This window comes from Nelumbo lutea, chromosome 8 (assembly GCF_056320005.1).
Source record: "Nelumbo lutea isolate HS-2025 chromosome 8, American lotus-T2T, whole genome shotgun sequence".
Classification (NCBI taxonomy): Eukaryota; Viridiplantae; Streptophyta; class Magnoliopsida; order Proteales; family Nelumbonaceae; genus Nelumbo; species Nelumbo lutea.
In genome coordinates, this window is record NC_142691.1 from 40,113,297 (window position 1) to 40,129,124 (window position 15,828).

General features: G+C 40.9%; 1 protein-coding gene, 1 long non-coding RNA gene and 1 other non-coding gene across 4 annotated transcripts in view; 1 reads left to right on the top strand and 2 right to left on the bottom strand.

Annotated features, from left to right (window-relative positions):
* The first annotated feature begins 1,687 nt into the window (after positions 1-1,687).
* LOC148843882 (small nucleolar RNA R71) lies at positions 1,688-1,794 on the top strand. The gene has a single exon (XR_016103944.1). It is a non-coding gene; the product is annotated as a small nucleolar RNA R71 (small nucleolar RNA).
* A 4,133-nt stretch (positions 1,795-5,927) lies between these two features.
* Positions 5,928-6,334, bottom strand: LOC148843883 (uncharacterized). Its single transcript, XR_016103356.1, has 2 exons — positions 6,239-6,334; positions 5,928-6,147 (listed from the first exon to the last, which is right to left on the bottom strand). It is a non-coding gene; the product is annotated as an uncharacterized LOC148843883 (long non-coding RNA).
* A 333-nt stretch (positions 6,335-6,667) lies between these two features.
* The window catches only part of VEL1 (vernalization5/VIN3-like protein), a 36,235-nt gene continuing 27,074 nt past the window's right edge, over positions 6,668-15,828 (bottom strand). Inside the window, exons 4-6 of one of the 2 annotated variants that reach the window (XM_088958243.1) lie at positions 8,514-8,833; positions 7,995-8,408; positions 6,668-7,913 (exon numbers count right to left, since the gene is read on the bottom strand). In XM_088958243.1, the coding sequence (XP_088814369.1) occupies positions 7,129-7,913; positions 7,995-8,408; positions 8,514-8,833 (1,519 nt within the window). In that variant the 3' untranslated portion in view covers positions 6,668-7,128. Of the gene's footprint in view, positions 8,409-8,513; positions 8,834-15,828 lie in introns of both variants that reach the window. The other variant, XM_088958242.1, reaches the window with a different exon arrangement.

The following is a 15,828-nucleotide window of genomic DNA, read 5'->3' on the forward strand; positions in this document are numbered from 1 at the left end:
TCGGCTACCGGCAGTCTTGGTTTCCAACAGTGAGAGTGCATCCCCGATCATTACCTTTGTCCGACAAAGGGGCTGATCCTGTCACTATGTTCACCCACTCAGATGAATTCTCGGATTGTCCCAACATACCCAGGTTTTGACCCCCGCTAAGGATCTCACTAATTGGTACATCAAAGACAGCCCGATTCGACACCTAGTTCAGTATCATAATCGAGTCTAGGGGTTGGGTGTAACTTTCCAGTTTTGCCCATCAATCTCCAAGGTCCAGGGCAATACTGGAAATCTGGTCCAGTTCAAAGATTCAATTAGTCCCACACTGTATGTGCCTAGGGTCTCACTCCAGTAGCTGAGACAAGCCACCCCTACCGAATTGGTGGCACCACAGTGTAAGCCTTGTTAGGATAGGTCTCCCCAGACCGACCAACTGGCTGTGAACATTGTAAACTAACACGAGTCTCAATAAGTGTCAAGTTTAAGAGTATTACACAAAAACATACCAAGGGAACATGAATCATATATGCACTTTTATTCATTTACAATAAACTCATAAAGTACATGAATTTTGATTGAAGCTAAGGGCATACAAAACTGTCTAACAAAAACTTCCTGGATCCTTAAGCTTTTGGGGCAATTTCTTTTGAATAATGGCTGAACACTCTTCGTTTAACTTCACCATCTCACCGTCCTCCCATTTCCTTTTGTTTGAAATCACCTCCTTCTGGAATTTGAAATATTTTGGCATCTGTGACAATACATCAAGAAGGGGGAGGTTAATATGTATTTTTCTAAATACTTCTAAAAACTTCTCAAAGTGTCTATCCAAGATAGTTTTCAAAATTCTTCCAGGGTAGGGGATATGGAGTTTAATTTCATGTAAATTCAGTTTAGGGGTGCTTCCCTCATTCTCCTCTTGCAGATCGGCCACATCAGCTTCCTTGTCTTCTTTCTAGATTTTGCCAACTGTCTTCCCACTTCTTAAGGTTATGGCATTTACTTGCTCTCTGGGATTCTTCTCCATGTTGCTGGGTAGTCGTCCCTCTTTTCTTTCCGATAACAGATTTACAATCTGCCCCATTTGAACTTCTAATTTTCTAATCAATGCTTCATGGCTTTGGAATTTTGTTTCAGTAGTGTTGATGAACTTAGAAATCATCTCCTCCAAATTACTCTTTTTTTCTTGTGGTGGTGGCTGTGGTTGGAATCCCATGGGTGCCTTTTGCTGATTGTTGCTCCATGAAAAGTTTGGATGATTCCTCCACCTTGGGTTGTATGTATTTGAGTATGGGTTGAAGTTTGACCTGCCAACATGAGAGATAAAATTAGAATTCTCATGGGAAATAAAAAGGACCTTTTAATTGACAATCAAAATTAGTATGCCCTATTTGTCCACATAAATCGCATGAGATGCTAGATGATGCATTAATGGCTAAAATATTAAAAGTATCAAGCTTTTTATTCAGATTAGCAATTTGCGCAAACAGGGCTACAAGGGAACTGATGTGGTCTACTCCCCTCCGATTAGTTCGGTCATTGCTCCACTGGTAGCTATTCGACACCATCTCCTCTGCTAGGTCATAAGCTTCCTCTGGTGTTTTTCTCATGATTGTACCACCTGCGGCTGCATCAATAATGGATCGATTAGAGGGGTAATACCATTATAAAAAAGTGAATTTGACGCCAAGTTGGTATCCCTTGGTGAGAGCACTTCCTAAGCATTTCTTTTAATCGTTTCCATGCTTCATACAAGGATTCCCTCTCAAATTGAGCAAAAGTAGTAATATCATTAATTAGCTTCGCTGTTTTAGAGGGTGGAAAATATTTTGCCAAAAATTTTTGGGTTAGATCATTCCAAGTGGTGATACTTTCTGTAGGGAGTGAGTTAAGCCAATCTTTAGCTCTATCATGCAATGAAAAAAGAAATAATCTAAGCCTAATAGCATCATCATTAACTCCATTATGTTTAAATGTATCACATATTTCTAAGAAGTTAACAATGTGTGCATTAGGGTTATCACTTGGTAACCCACTAAACTGAATACTTGTCTGGATCATCTGAATTATTGTAGGCTTGATTTCAAAAATGTAGGCATAAATGGGGGGCTTGCAAATGCCGGAAGTCGCCCCATCAATGTTTGGACAAGCATAGTCCAAGAGGGTGCAATTTCCTTCTGCCATCTCTCCCTCAATCTCTATTGTCGGTTCGCCAATAACAACCTTTTCTCTCACTTTACCTTTGTTGGCCCTTTGCAACAAGCGAAGGGTCGTCTCAATTTCTGGATCGAATTCAGCTAGTCCCTCTCTTCTAGTGCGTGTCATGCACTAGTATATCTGAACCAACAAGAATTCGAACAAGTAAAATAAAATAATAACAAAATAATAAAAACAAAAATAAAAAGTCCAAATTAATCAAGGTGAACAAGTACTAATATTATTTTAGGATTAAATCCCCAGCAATGGTGCAAAAAACTAGGTAGCTATAATTATAACCCTAGCAAGTGCACTAGTTATCAAGTAGTATAAAAATATCGTTCCCACGGGGATTTAACAAAATAAGTATTAGAACTACAGTCTTCCCTAATTATTTGGACAATCGAAATTTAGATTTAAGAGTAAGAACTACTGAAAATAAATACTTGAAAAAGAAGATAAAAGCAAGGACAATTGACCGAATATGAAAAAGATGAAATTGCTAGGGCTTTAGGTTCACCTAACCAATGTAATGAATATTAATGGATTCGATTAACCAAGATTACTTTTCAGTCCATTAGCTGAGGTCTTTCCAATTTTATTTAATATTCTCTCTCGAGATATACTAAAACTACGCCCATCAGGTAACCCTTCGATCTCTTGAGTAGAGCTCTCGAGATGGAAGTGCATTAAATCCAAGGAAAACCATTAAATTCAGATGAATCATGTATATATATCTCTATATACCATTCAATTCACACTATGAACTATTCGGTCAATTATGTGAATTCCTCTCTCGATTCATTCACATAACCTAAATCAATTAAGATGTGGCCAATCTCTTATTTGCATTAAGCACAAAAATTCATAGACTATATGAAAATCACAATCTTGTATAAATCATAAAGATAAAAATATATTCATTAACCTGGTTAGGCTTTCCGCAGCCCTAGCAAGAAACAAATCAGTTCATTGAAGGGATGAGAGATCCATCGTATGGACACCCAAATCTTGCGGAATAAGGTGGGTGAATTTCAAAAATTTCTCTCCCCTCAACTGGGAATCGCATTCCCTATTTTTAGAAAAGTCATATTTTTCAAGGATCAATCTTGAACCATGAATCGAACTAGCTCTGTATAAAAGCAGTAAGAGAGGATTATACCTGATAAATAATATCTCCCAATGAAGGTGTTCACACCCAAGGAAGGATCCAAAGGATGCTCAAAATGAAGATGACGTAATGTAGGATGGAGTAGAAACAACAGTTTTCTCTCCAAGAAAATAATCCTTCGCAAGAAATAGCAGGATGGCACATGAGCACAGCTTCCTATCAGCCCCTTAACAAGGAACTGATGTCAATATCGAATCTTGATTTATCCCACTGAACTGGAGGTCAAACTGACAGGTGAGGCGGCTGCAGGAAGGAGGCGGCAAGAGAGAATTTTCGCAAGTGTGCTGAATTCTCTCTTGTGTGACTTCATCTCTGAAGACAAGTGAAGGACTTGTGTTGTGTGTCTAAAGGCTGCCCCCCCCCCTCCTCCTTTTATAGCCTTAAAGGGATCAGCTCCTAATCCCTTTAGGAGTTGCTGATCCAAATCATATTTGGATCAGACTCCCCTTTATGTGATAAGGGTAAACCCTTATCTTATCTACAGATTGAATCAGCCTTCTCCTAACCTCATTAGGAAGTTTCCAGACCTGATGCACTTTTTCCGACAGAGGGGCTAATCCTACCACTATGATCACTCATTCAGATGAATTCTTGAACTGTCCCAACATACCTAGGTTTTGATCCCCTCTAAGGATCTCACTGATTGGCATATCAAAGACAACACAATCCGACACCTATGCAGTATCATAATTGAGTCTAGGGGTCAAATGTAACATTCTAGTTTTGCCCATCAATCTCCAAGGTCCAGGGCAATATTGGAATTCTGGTCCGATTCAGGGTTTCAAGAAAACCCACACTACATGTACCTCGGGTTTCACCCTAGCAGCTGAGACAAGCTACCCCATCCAACTTGGCGGCACATCAGTGTCAATCTTGGCAGGATAAATCTCCATAGATCTATCCAACGACTGTGAAAATTCTAAACTAACACGAGTCTCATATGTGTCCAATTTATAAGTATTACACAGAAACATCATAATAACATGAATCAAATATGTACTTTATTCATTTACAATAAATGTCATAATGTACATCATTCTAATTGGAGCTAAGGGCATACATTATCTAACAAAAGTCTAGGACTCCGGCTTGTACCAGGTTGAACCTAAGTGCAAGTGGGAACTGTTAAACAGTTATGCCCTTTGTTCCAATCAGATTGATGTACCTTTTTGACATTTATTGTACATGAATAAACTACATAATTGATTCATGTCATTGTAGTGTGTTTTTATGTAATACCCTTAAATTAGACACTTATGAGACTCGTATTAGTTTAGAATCTTTACAGTCGTTGGATAGAACTGGGGAGATTTATCCTGGCAATGCTGATACTGATGTGCCGCCAAGTTGATTGGGGTGGATTTTCACAACTGCTAGGGTGAGACCTAAGGTACATGTAGTGTACATTTTCTTGAAACCATGAACCTGACCAAATTCCAGTTTTACCCTGGACCTTTGAGACAGATGAGCAAAATTGGAATGTTACACCTGACCCCTAGACTTGATTATGGTACTGCACTAAGTGTCAGATCGGGGTGTATTTGATGTACCAATCAGTGAGATCCCTAGCGGCGGTCAAAACCTGGGTATGTTGGGACAATCCGAGAATTCATCTGAGTGGGTGATCATTGTGACAGGATCAGCCCTTTGTCGGACAAAGTAAATGATCGGGGATGCACTCTCTCTGATGAAAACCTAATCTATTGGTAGTTGATTTCAAACGTTGAAATTTGTTTTTTGAAGAATATATTTATATAGACATATATATATATATATATATATATATATATATATATATATATATTATGGTTTCAAAATATTTGCAAAAAGTTTTAGTTCTTAGGATCCATGTAAGTAGTGAGTGCAACATTGTTCCTCGCAACCGAGGGAGAGGTCATCTCTTGTTAGGCAGTGTTTGATCATTATGAGCTAAGAGATTAAGTAAAAGACCATTGAAGGTAATACCTGATGGGCTAATCTTGCATCTGCCCACGATCATGTTAAGACACTGTATGCCCTTAGCTCCAATCAAAATGATGTACATTATGACATTTATTGTAAATGTATATAGTACATATTTGATACATTATGACAGTGTATACCTACGGTCTTGAAAAAAAAATCTAGTCATCCTGTTAATCCTATTTCATTACACATTGTGTCATTTAAGGTGGAAGTGGGTTTTGGTATTCTCCTTGGACGTGAAGACTTTCATTGGGAGTTACTACTACTTCGTATCAGGTATATCCCTCTCATCTCTTTCGGTTTCAGATCTAATCTAGTTTTGTATTCAAGAACGATCATCGAAAATGCAATTTTCTAAAATAGGGAATGCAATTCCCAGATAGAAGAGATAATTTTTTTAAATTTCACCCAACCTTCCTGTAAGGTTTGACCATCCATATGATGAATCTCTCATCCCTTCAGATTCATCTTCCAACACTTCAAGAATGCCATAAATAATTGAACAATGGAGTGTAATGTCACAAGGCACAAGCACCATACGAGGCTCGGGGGATCCGCGAGATTAGATGTGAGACAATGTCAAATCATCCACAAGGTCAAAAGAAGCAAGATAAGAGCTCTACAAGATCAATCCACCATAAGGTTCACCAATAACAATCCCATAATCTCCACAAGTTACAATCCCCAAGCTTGTGATCTCCATACTTTCCTATATTAACCCTGACATGAACACACCTTGTGAAGTCCTTATTGCAAGGCTAAGGTACCAAATCTTCTTTATAAGAGTGAAATCGCAACAATCTCAACACATGAATGGGCCCCATCTACACAGAAAAATATAACAAATATTGTTAGGATTCACATGCAAATAATGTATACAATTGGAAAGAAATGAGAGGTAAGGAACTTATATACATGAGTGGCCCATAACCCAATAGCTTAGGCTTTTGGGTTTTAAGTAATGTCCATCTTTGGTACTTAAGTCTTACGTGTGTTCATGTACGAGTCTTCCATTTTTGGCAACTACCCTCAATGCACAACAGTGATATCAAAAGCAAAGGTTTGGCTGCGCATAAATTCTGACAAATACATGTGATTGCTCCCTTGACTTTACGGCTTCCCCATAGTTAAACAATTGGCATAACTGATTGATCTCCCATGATAACTTCACCCATGAGAATCTAATCTAATGTTTGGTCCCTTGTGATCGTGAGCAAAAAGGTCTTAGTGCACATCGAGCTTGATAATACAATAACGGTTTTTTTTCAAAGTGGAGTATGAAATTCCGATTATGAAAGAGACTCATACATAAGAGATTGTTAGGATTCATATGCAAGTGAAGTATGCAATGAAAAAAAAATCCTACATTGAAAATGACGAAAGGTGCAAGGGGCTAGTATACAAGAGAGGCCCATAACCCAATAACTTAGCTTTTGGTTTGTAACTAGTGTCATTCTCTTGTAAGTCTTACACTTGTATATGTGTACAAGCCCCCCCTGGTTTTGGCTACAACCCTCAATACACCACCATGCCCCAGCTTGCAATTACAGTATTGATAGTATTATACACCCAAACATTCCGTTAGTTTCAAAAGAATAGCATGCTCGAGGAGCCAAAAGAATATGTTTTTACCGAAATGACTTCCAATGTTTTCAATCTAAATCAACAGACAATGCTGACATATGAATGGATTGTCGAATGATGAATGATCAATTTGGGTCTCCCCAAAAGAATCACTGAAATACAAACCCTTCATAGGCTTGTATATAAGAATAGTTGACCTGGAGCTAGACCCCAGTGAACAATTAATGCCACAGCTTCATGCAGAACCCAGTTGGCACTGCCAGAGGCCTCTTGGCAGATATACATTCCGAGAAGGTATCAACCAGCTGCCCCGCAAGACAAGATGGGTCATCGATCATCGTATCAACAAATACCTTTACAATCCTCCTTTCTTGTATTGTAGCTCGCAGACTATACCAAGTTAAGAATTTCTCCCTGAAGTTCTTCTCAATGTGCCCTTCACATTCCAGCCATCGTATAATCTTCACACAGTACTCGTATTCCCTCTCCAAAGAGCCATCACTAGCACATCCATCATTATTCCACCTCACCCCACTTCTCTGCTTTGATGAACTTCCATCCTGTGGCTCTTCCATCTTTCCAGACTGATTATCAACCTCCCCACTGCTGGGTTTTGGTTTACCACTTCTCCCTAGCCCATCTTTACTGATCTCCAGCTTGCAGGGAGTGATAGGTACAACAGCATCAGAGAGATGCCCATGGGGCACCACGCCCAACTCTTTCCCGACAGGGGTGTGCAATCCAGTATCAGTGCTTGTCTCCTCAACCAATCGACCTTCCTCAGGAGAGTGCTTGTTATCAGCTTTAACAACATCAGATATCTGGTTCTCGGTAGAGTTTGTAGAGCCTCTCTGAGAATCTGTTTGGGTTGTCGAGCTGGGCATAGGCACCAATGCCGCTATAGCATGCTCTTCATCCAGTGCAGAAGCCATGTCTCCCTGTGTTTCTTCTTCCCCCAACCCAGTACTCATGTTCTGACAGTCACTTGCATCTTTGCTGGCATCATCTGATAATTTTAAAGAATCAGTTTTCTCGATTTTCTTGCAGTAACTGAAATAACCACCTGGGGTATTATCGTTCTGTTTACCATATGTGATTATGTTATTAGATTCATCACCCTCTGAGGAAGGATTAGAGACACTGCTACTGTTGGTTGTGGGGCTTTGGCTTCTATCTACTACTGCAGATTTGGAGAGATTACTTCCAGTACTGGTGGTTGTTACCCTTACTTCTGACATCCCTAACTCTGTTTTGTCATGGAAGCAAATGGCCTTGAATACATATTCTGTAGCTGGAGCAAGATCTAATACCGAAAACCTAGTATTTGGCTTGAACAAAGTACAGGTAGGGGTTGTTGGATAGTCCAGAACATCAGCCTTCCTATGCCACAAGACGTACCTTCCAGACTCCAGCGGTGCATCTCTAGATCCCAAGACCACAGTAAGCGATGTTGGAGAAATGACTTCAAATTTGATAAGGTTTGGAGATATCAACTTGGATTCTGCAACATTGAAACACACCCAACCAACTCATAAGATATTCATATTTTACCACCAATATCCATGTTTTCAGAATACCAAATCATAGAATCTAGGATTAATGCTACCTTGAGTCTTAGAATTGGGAAGATAATGCAAGGTACCAGATGACAGCATTGAATCCAGTGATTCGACAGCATAAGCACAGAGCTTCTGGACCTCTGGGCCAGAGGAAAGCCTGTTCACAATACCTCGTCCCATCTTTACAGGTAAACCAGCTAAAGGTCCTACTTCAGCTTCAAGCTTCTTTGCTGCAGTGACCACAATCTCATACAGCTTTTGGTACTTCTCAGTTCCACTAAGAAGCTTTTGGCTGAGAGAGACACGATAACAAAGTATGTCTACTCGTCTGGTGTCCTTTGCAATTATTAGTTGTTTCCTCCAGCATCTACATTAAAACAAGAGCATTCAGTTAGCAATATGGTCTCAGGTTTCCCATCCATTTATGCATTCAAGAAAGTGATACCAAAAACTGACCGTTTGTGGTCAAGAAAACAACCCCTTGTCCTTACCTGTTCTGGATCCATGAAATGAAAAGAAAGAAAAAGAAAAGAATACAGGGCACAGAGGAGCTAGCGATTAACATATGCTGAATTTGTAATATTGTTCTTCTTCGAACCTTGTCTCCATACAACTCTAGCTAATGAAGAAGAATCCTAAACTGATCAAAAAAATAAAAGAATCCTAGGAATGTTGATATAACAACTGATGGTTGGATTTCTTGACTACTGTTTGGGGCAGACACTACAGAAAATATTCAAAGGGAACTTTGGAGCAAGTCTAGTCTCAAATAAACCTGTCACAAGGAGAACCTAAACAATTATTCAAAAGGAACTTTGGAGCAAAGAGGGAAACCAAGGATTTTCCAACTCCAAGAAATTAAAAAAGGATGAAAGTGCATCTAAACCATTAATGAAGTTTGACTACAATCTCAATATGATCTTACTTAATTCCTGAAACCAGTACAGAATATGAAATGGCGTTGCTTTCAAAAAGAAAAATAACACACGCATATTAATATTATTACAAGCATAATCCAAGAGGAATTACATTAACAATTTCAAGAGATGCCATAAGAAGTTATCCAACCAATAAAAGGAACAGAAATAATGAGACAGGAAAAGAAGCTTGTGAGACATGACTCACCTAATCTTGCCACATCATCGAAAGGGTAGCAGCCCTAAAGCATCTCCACAAAATCTTGCCTCAAGGAGGTAGATGGAGCAAAGGGGCCTTTGAAGAGGGACTCAAGATCAATAGTCTCACTCAACCTACACCCAAAATAAACCAACCTCTAAATTAACCTCAAAATGAAAGTGCAAGTACAAGAATTTAGGTCCTATGGAGAGTGTGCTGAAGACACTCAAGCAAGTGACCACAAAGCGCTGCCATCGCATCCACAAGCCCAAATTTCCATGCTCAAAGAGCAAAAGAAATGCATTGGAGAACACCGAATCACGACTAACGTAGCCTAAAAATCCCCACAATGCAGTCCCACCCATCTCAAATCTAACCGACTAACAGACATTCCCGCTTTGGAAAAGGTCTCCTTGCTCATTAAGTGACTTCCTATTTGGTTAGGAAGCTCTCTATAAATAGAGGAGGCTTAAAGTTCTCATGCACTCAATTTCATCCTATATGTAAGCTCTGCCCGATAGTGACCCCAACCTCCATTAAAGCCTTCTCGAAGTCATCTGGAACCTTTCCTCCCTTCATCCTCTCTGAAGCCATCTACCATCTTTCAAGTGGACCTACATGCCTTACCTCCTCGCTCACACTAGAATCTTTGGTTTAAAGATTCCCCCTTCCTCCCCAACCCATATATGATAATATGGGTTTTGAGGTGGATTTGATCAAGGAGCAAGTCGTGCGCATTACTCCACTACAGGGCCTAGGAGTGAATCATAATCTACAGCCATATCACACTGCATTCTAGCCTCTACATGGCCTCATCACCAATTGGACCCCTTTCTGAAGCAACCTCACTAGTTAAACCTTTAGCAGGAGGCTAATCGCGCATAGAAACCTCAGGCATAAAGACCTTCCTCTTCGACAGACAACCTATAGGGGAGGAAGCTGTAGCAGTCTCAAGCACCCTTTTCAACACAAGTTTCTCCTTTGTGTGTGTTTTACCTTTCAGTGGGCGCCCTTACTTGACTCATCAACTCCACCCTACGTGGACCCTTGCCCTTGCCTTTCCTCTTCTCATGTGCTTGGGGACTCACACCTTTCTCCCCACCCCCCAGGGCTTTCCTTTATGCAAACCCTTTCCCTTTCTTCTCCACTACACTGCCTTCATGAGGAGCAAAAATGTGCTAAGGATGAGGCTCCATTGCCAAAAACTCCAGCCCTGTGAATTGTTGCCACAAAGGCAACACTTCCTTTAATTACATGAGTAGTTAATGATCATAGGCAGCAAGGGGAATATTTTTGCAATCTGTAAATGCAAACTTTCGATTAGAATGGCAAAAGGCATCCTCCCCCTCCAAAGTCAAAAACAAGGCCCCAACAGGGTCATATCCAAACTGCCCAAGGAACCTATCAAGCCTATAGACAATAAACTTCAAAGCACCAGAGTAAATCGCATTCCTAAATGGAGATCTTACTGAAGATATCTATATGCAGCAACCGCAAGGTTTCATAGCTGCAGGTCAGGAACACATGGTATGTAAACTCAACCAATCCATATATGGACTTAAGCAAGCTTCTAGGAGATGGAACATCCAGTTCGACTCTACCGTCAAACAGTTTGACTTTGAGCAAAATCCGAATGAGCCCTGTATTTATAGGAAGACCAGTGGGGATAAGGTGACATTCTTGGTTCTGTATGTAAATGGCATTCTACTCATTGGGAATGATGTAGGAATGTTAACTGTGGTGAAAATGTGGCTTTCACAGCAATTCTCCATGAAAGATCTTAGGGAAGCCTCCTACATACTGGGTCTTCGACTCTATAGAGATAGATCAAAGAGGATAACAGGATTATCCCAGTCTGCTTACATTGACAAAATAGTCAAGAGATACAGCATGGAGAACTCCAAGAAATGAAATGTTCCTTTCAGGCATGGAGTCACTCTCTCCAAGGGTATGTCTCCCAAGACTCCCGAAGAGACCGAGGGCATGAAATAGGTTCCCTAGGCCTCAGTCGTGGTAAGCATCATATATGCCATGCTATGCACTCGTCCTGACATTTCCCAGGCATGAGTGTGGTAAGAAGATACCAATCTAACCCAAGGCAAGAGCATTGGACCGCTGTGAAAAACATATTAAAATACCTTCGAAGGAGAAAAGAGTTTTGTCTGGTATTCGATGGTAGTTCACTACAGATCCAGGGGTATACTGATGCCGATTTCCAGTCAAATCCAACTAATAGAAAGTCTACATTTGGTTATATCTTCATGATAGGATCGTGTGCTACTAGTTGGAAAAACATCAAACAGGAGTCCACCGCAGATTACACAACCAAGGCCAAATACATTGCCACAAGTGAAGCTGCCAATGAAGCGTTTGGATGAAGTTTATTCAAGAATTAGGAATAGCTTCATCCGGCACATCACCCATTCCATTGTTGTGTGACAACACTTTAGCCATTGCTCAGGCTAAGGAGCCACGAGCCCGCTCGAAATCGAAGCACATCGAGAGGAAAAACCATGTACTACGGGAGATAATTAGAAGAGGGGACGTCCTGATTCAAAAGGAAGCATCAACAGAAAATGTAGCATATCCATTAACCACTAGCATGGAAAGTGTTTGAGAAACACATGAAAAGTATGGGACTGTTAGACAATTTTGTATGCCCTTAGCTTCAATCAAAATTGATGTACTTTATGAGTTTATTGTAAATGAATAAAAGTGCATGTTTGATTCATGTTCCCTTGGTATGTTTCTGTGTATTACCCTTAAACTGGACACTTATTGAGATTCGTGTTAGTTTAGAATGTTCACAGCCAGTGGGTCGGTCTGGGGAGACCTATTCTGACAAGGTTGACACTGTGGTGCCACCAAGTCGGTTGGGGTGGCTTGTCTCAGCTACCAGGGTGAGACACCAGGCACATACAGTGTGGGATTAATTGAATCTTTGAACTGGACCAGATTTCCAGTATTGCCCTGGACCTTGGAGATTGATGGGCAAAACTGGAAAGTTACACCCGACCCCTAGACTCGATTATGATACTGCACTAGGTGTCGGAACGGGCTGTCTTTGATGTACCAATCAGTGAGATCCTTAGCGGGGGTCAAAACATGGGTATGTTGGGACAATCCGAGAATTCATCTGAGTGGGTGATCATAGTGACAGGATCAGCCCCTTTGTCGGACAAAGGTAATAATGATCGGGGATGCACTCTCGCTGTTGGAAACCAAGACTGCCGGCAACCGATTTCAACCGTTGAAATTTGTTTTGCAAAATATCCTTTATATGAGATATAAAAGTATATATATTGTGGTTTCTAAAATGTTTGCAAAAGGGTTTTAATTCCCGGGATCCATACAAGTGGAGAGTGCAACACTGTTCCTTGCAGCCGAGGGAGAGGTCCTCTCTTGCCGGGCAGTGTATGATGATTAAGGGCTGAGAGGTTAAGTGTAAAACCATTGAGAATAATACCTGATGGGCTAATCTTGCATCTGCCCACAGTCCCTGGGTATTACAAGGTGGCTTGGCCCAGGGACCACTTAGGGTAAGTGTTGGGCCCATAGAGCCCATTTGATAGGTTTCAGGGGGTGCACTGTCTTAACAGTGTATTCGACCAGGCCTTGTAACAAAGGCTGAGCCGAACCCATGTGGCTGATGTGTAGATCAATGCTTGGGTCCCACGCCATACAGGGAAGCCCAATTGGGCAGTAGTTAGGAAGGTTAAGTGAGCACATAAGCTTGATGGGCCTGAAGCCCATTTCGAATTGGGCTATTTATTTAGTTAATTAAAGGGGCGAATTCTGAGATGGATTAGCAGTTAGGATAGGGTCTTAATCCTATCCACTCAAAGAGTCCAGATCTGAATGTGATTCAGATCTAGAAACCTCCTAATGGGATTAGGATAAAGCTAATCTAATATGCAGATAAGATAAGGGTTTATCCTTATCACTAGAAGAGAAGGCTGATCCAAATATGATTTGGATAAGCACCTCCTAATGGGATTAGGAGCTTATCTTTTCAAGTTAACAAAAATAAGGAGGGGGCGGCAGCCTAGAGAGAGACCAAGAAACACATCAGATCCTCTTTAGTGCTGAAATCAAGAAGAGAGAATTCTGCACCTTGCGAATACTCTCTTGCCGCCTCCCTACTCTTGTCGCCCTGTTTGCCAGTTCGATCTCCAGCTATGGGAGAAGTCAAGATTGGATCTTGACATCAGTTCTTTGAAAAATGATTGAAAAGGAAGTTGTGCTCACGTTCCATCCTACTGTTTCTTGCGAAGGACAGAGTTCTTGGGGAAGAACACTGCTGATTCTGCTCCATCCTGCACTGTGCCATCTTCAGTGGGAGCAGTCTTTGGATCCTTCCTTGGGCGTGAACACCTTCGTTGGGAGATATTAATTCTCCGTATCAGGTATTATTCTCTCCCATTCCTTTTGGTTCAGATCTGGTTCAGTTTAAGGTTCAAGATTGATCCTTGAAAATATGATTTTCTAAATAGGGAATGTGATTCCCAGTTGAAGGGAGAGAAAAATTTTTGAAATTCGCCCCTTATTCCGCAATCTTTGGGCGTCCATGGGATGAATCTCTCATCCTTTCAGGGACTCCGACTTGTACCCGATTGGACCTAAGTGCAAGTGGGAGCTGTTAGACAGTTATGCCCTTATCTCCAATCAGATTGATGTACCTTTTGACATTTATTGTAAATGAATAAAGTACATAATTGATTCATGTCATTGTGGTGTGTTTCTGTGTAATACATTTAAACTGGAAACTTATGAGACTCGTGTTAGTTTAGAATCTTCACAGCCGTTGGATAGATCTGGGGAGATTTATCCTACCAAGGCTGACATTGATGTAACGCCAAGTTGGTTGGGATGGCTACTCTCAACTGCTAGGGTGAGACCTGAGGTAAATACAATGTGGGTTTTCTTGAAGCCCTGAACCGAACCGAAATTACAGTGTTGCCTTGGACCTTGGAGATAGATGGACAAAACTTGAATGTTACACCTGACCCCTAGACTCAATTATGGTACTGCACCAGGTATCGGATTGGGTGTTTTTGATATGCCAATTAGTGAGATCCTTAGAGGGGATCAAAACCTAAGTATGTTGGGACAGTCCAAGAATTCATTTGAGTGGGTGATCATAGTGACAGGATCATCCCCTTTGTCAGACAAAGTGAATGGTCGGGGATGCACTCTCTCTAATGGAAACCTAAAACTGCCGGCAGTTGACTTCAACCGTTGAAATTTGTTTCTGCAAAATATATTTATATGAAGATATACATATATATATTATGGTTTCAAAATGTTTGCAAAAGGTTTTCATTCCCGTGATCCATGTTAGTAGAGACTGCAGCAATGTACCTTGCAGTCGAGGTTGAGGTCCTCTCTTGTCAGGAAGTGTTTGATTTTTATGGGCTGAGAGGTTAAGTGTAAGACCATTGAGGGTAATACCTGATGGGCTAATCTTGCATCTGCCCACAGTCCTTGTAACAAAGGCTGGACTGAACCCATTTGGCTTATGTGTAGATCAATGTTTGGGTCCCACGCCATACAAAGAGAGCCAACTGGGCAGCAGGTTAGGAGGTTAAGTGAGCACATAAACTTAATGGGCCTAAATCCCAATAAGAACTAGGTTAATTAGTTTAATTAAATAGGGGGGATCTGGGTTTGGATCAGCAGATAAGGGATTATCCTTATCACTTAAAGAGTCAAGATCCAAATAAAGATTTGGATCAGGAAACTCCTATTCAGATTAGGAGGTTGTCTCTTTAAGGCTATAAATAAGAGAGCAGGGCGGACATGCAAAAACACCAGACAAGACACAGCAGACTACAGAGTTCTTCCCTGTTCTTGCCGCCCCTACCCACTTCGATCTCCACTTGTGAGAGTGATCAAGAATTGTTCTTGATATTGCTTCTTGGTAGAAGAAGCAATCCGAAGTCGTGCTCACCAGCCCTCTATTCCATTCTTGCTTAAGAATTCGGTTCTTGCTGAAGAGTCGTCCTGCTGATCCTGCTTCACCACACACTGTGTCATCTTCAGTGGAATCAAGTTTTGGTTATCTCCTTGGGCGTGAACAACTTCAATGGGAGTTACTGCTACTTCGTATCAGGTATATCCCCCTCCTCCCTTTTGGTTTCAAATCTGGTCCGGTTTGGTTCAAGGTTGATCTTCGAAAATGTTGTTTTCTAAAATAGGGAATGCGATTCCCAGATGGAAGAGAAATTTTTGAAATTTCGTCCATAT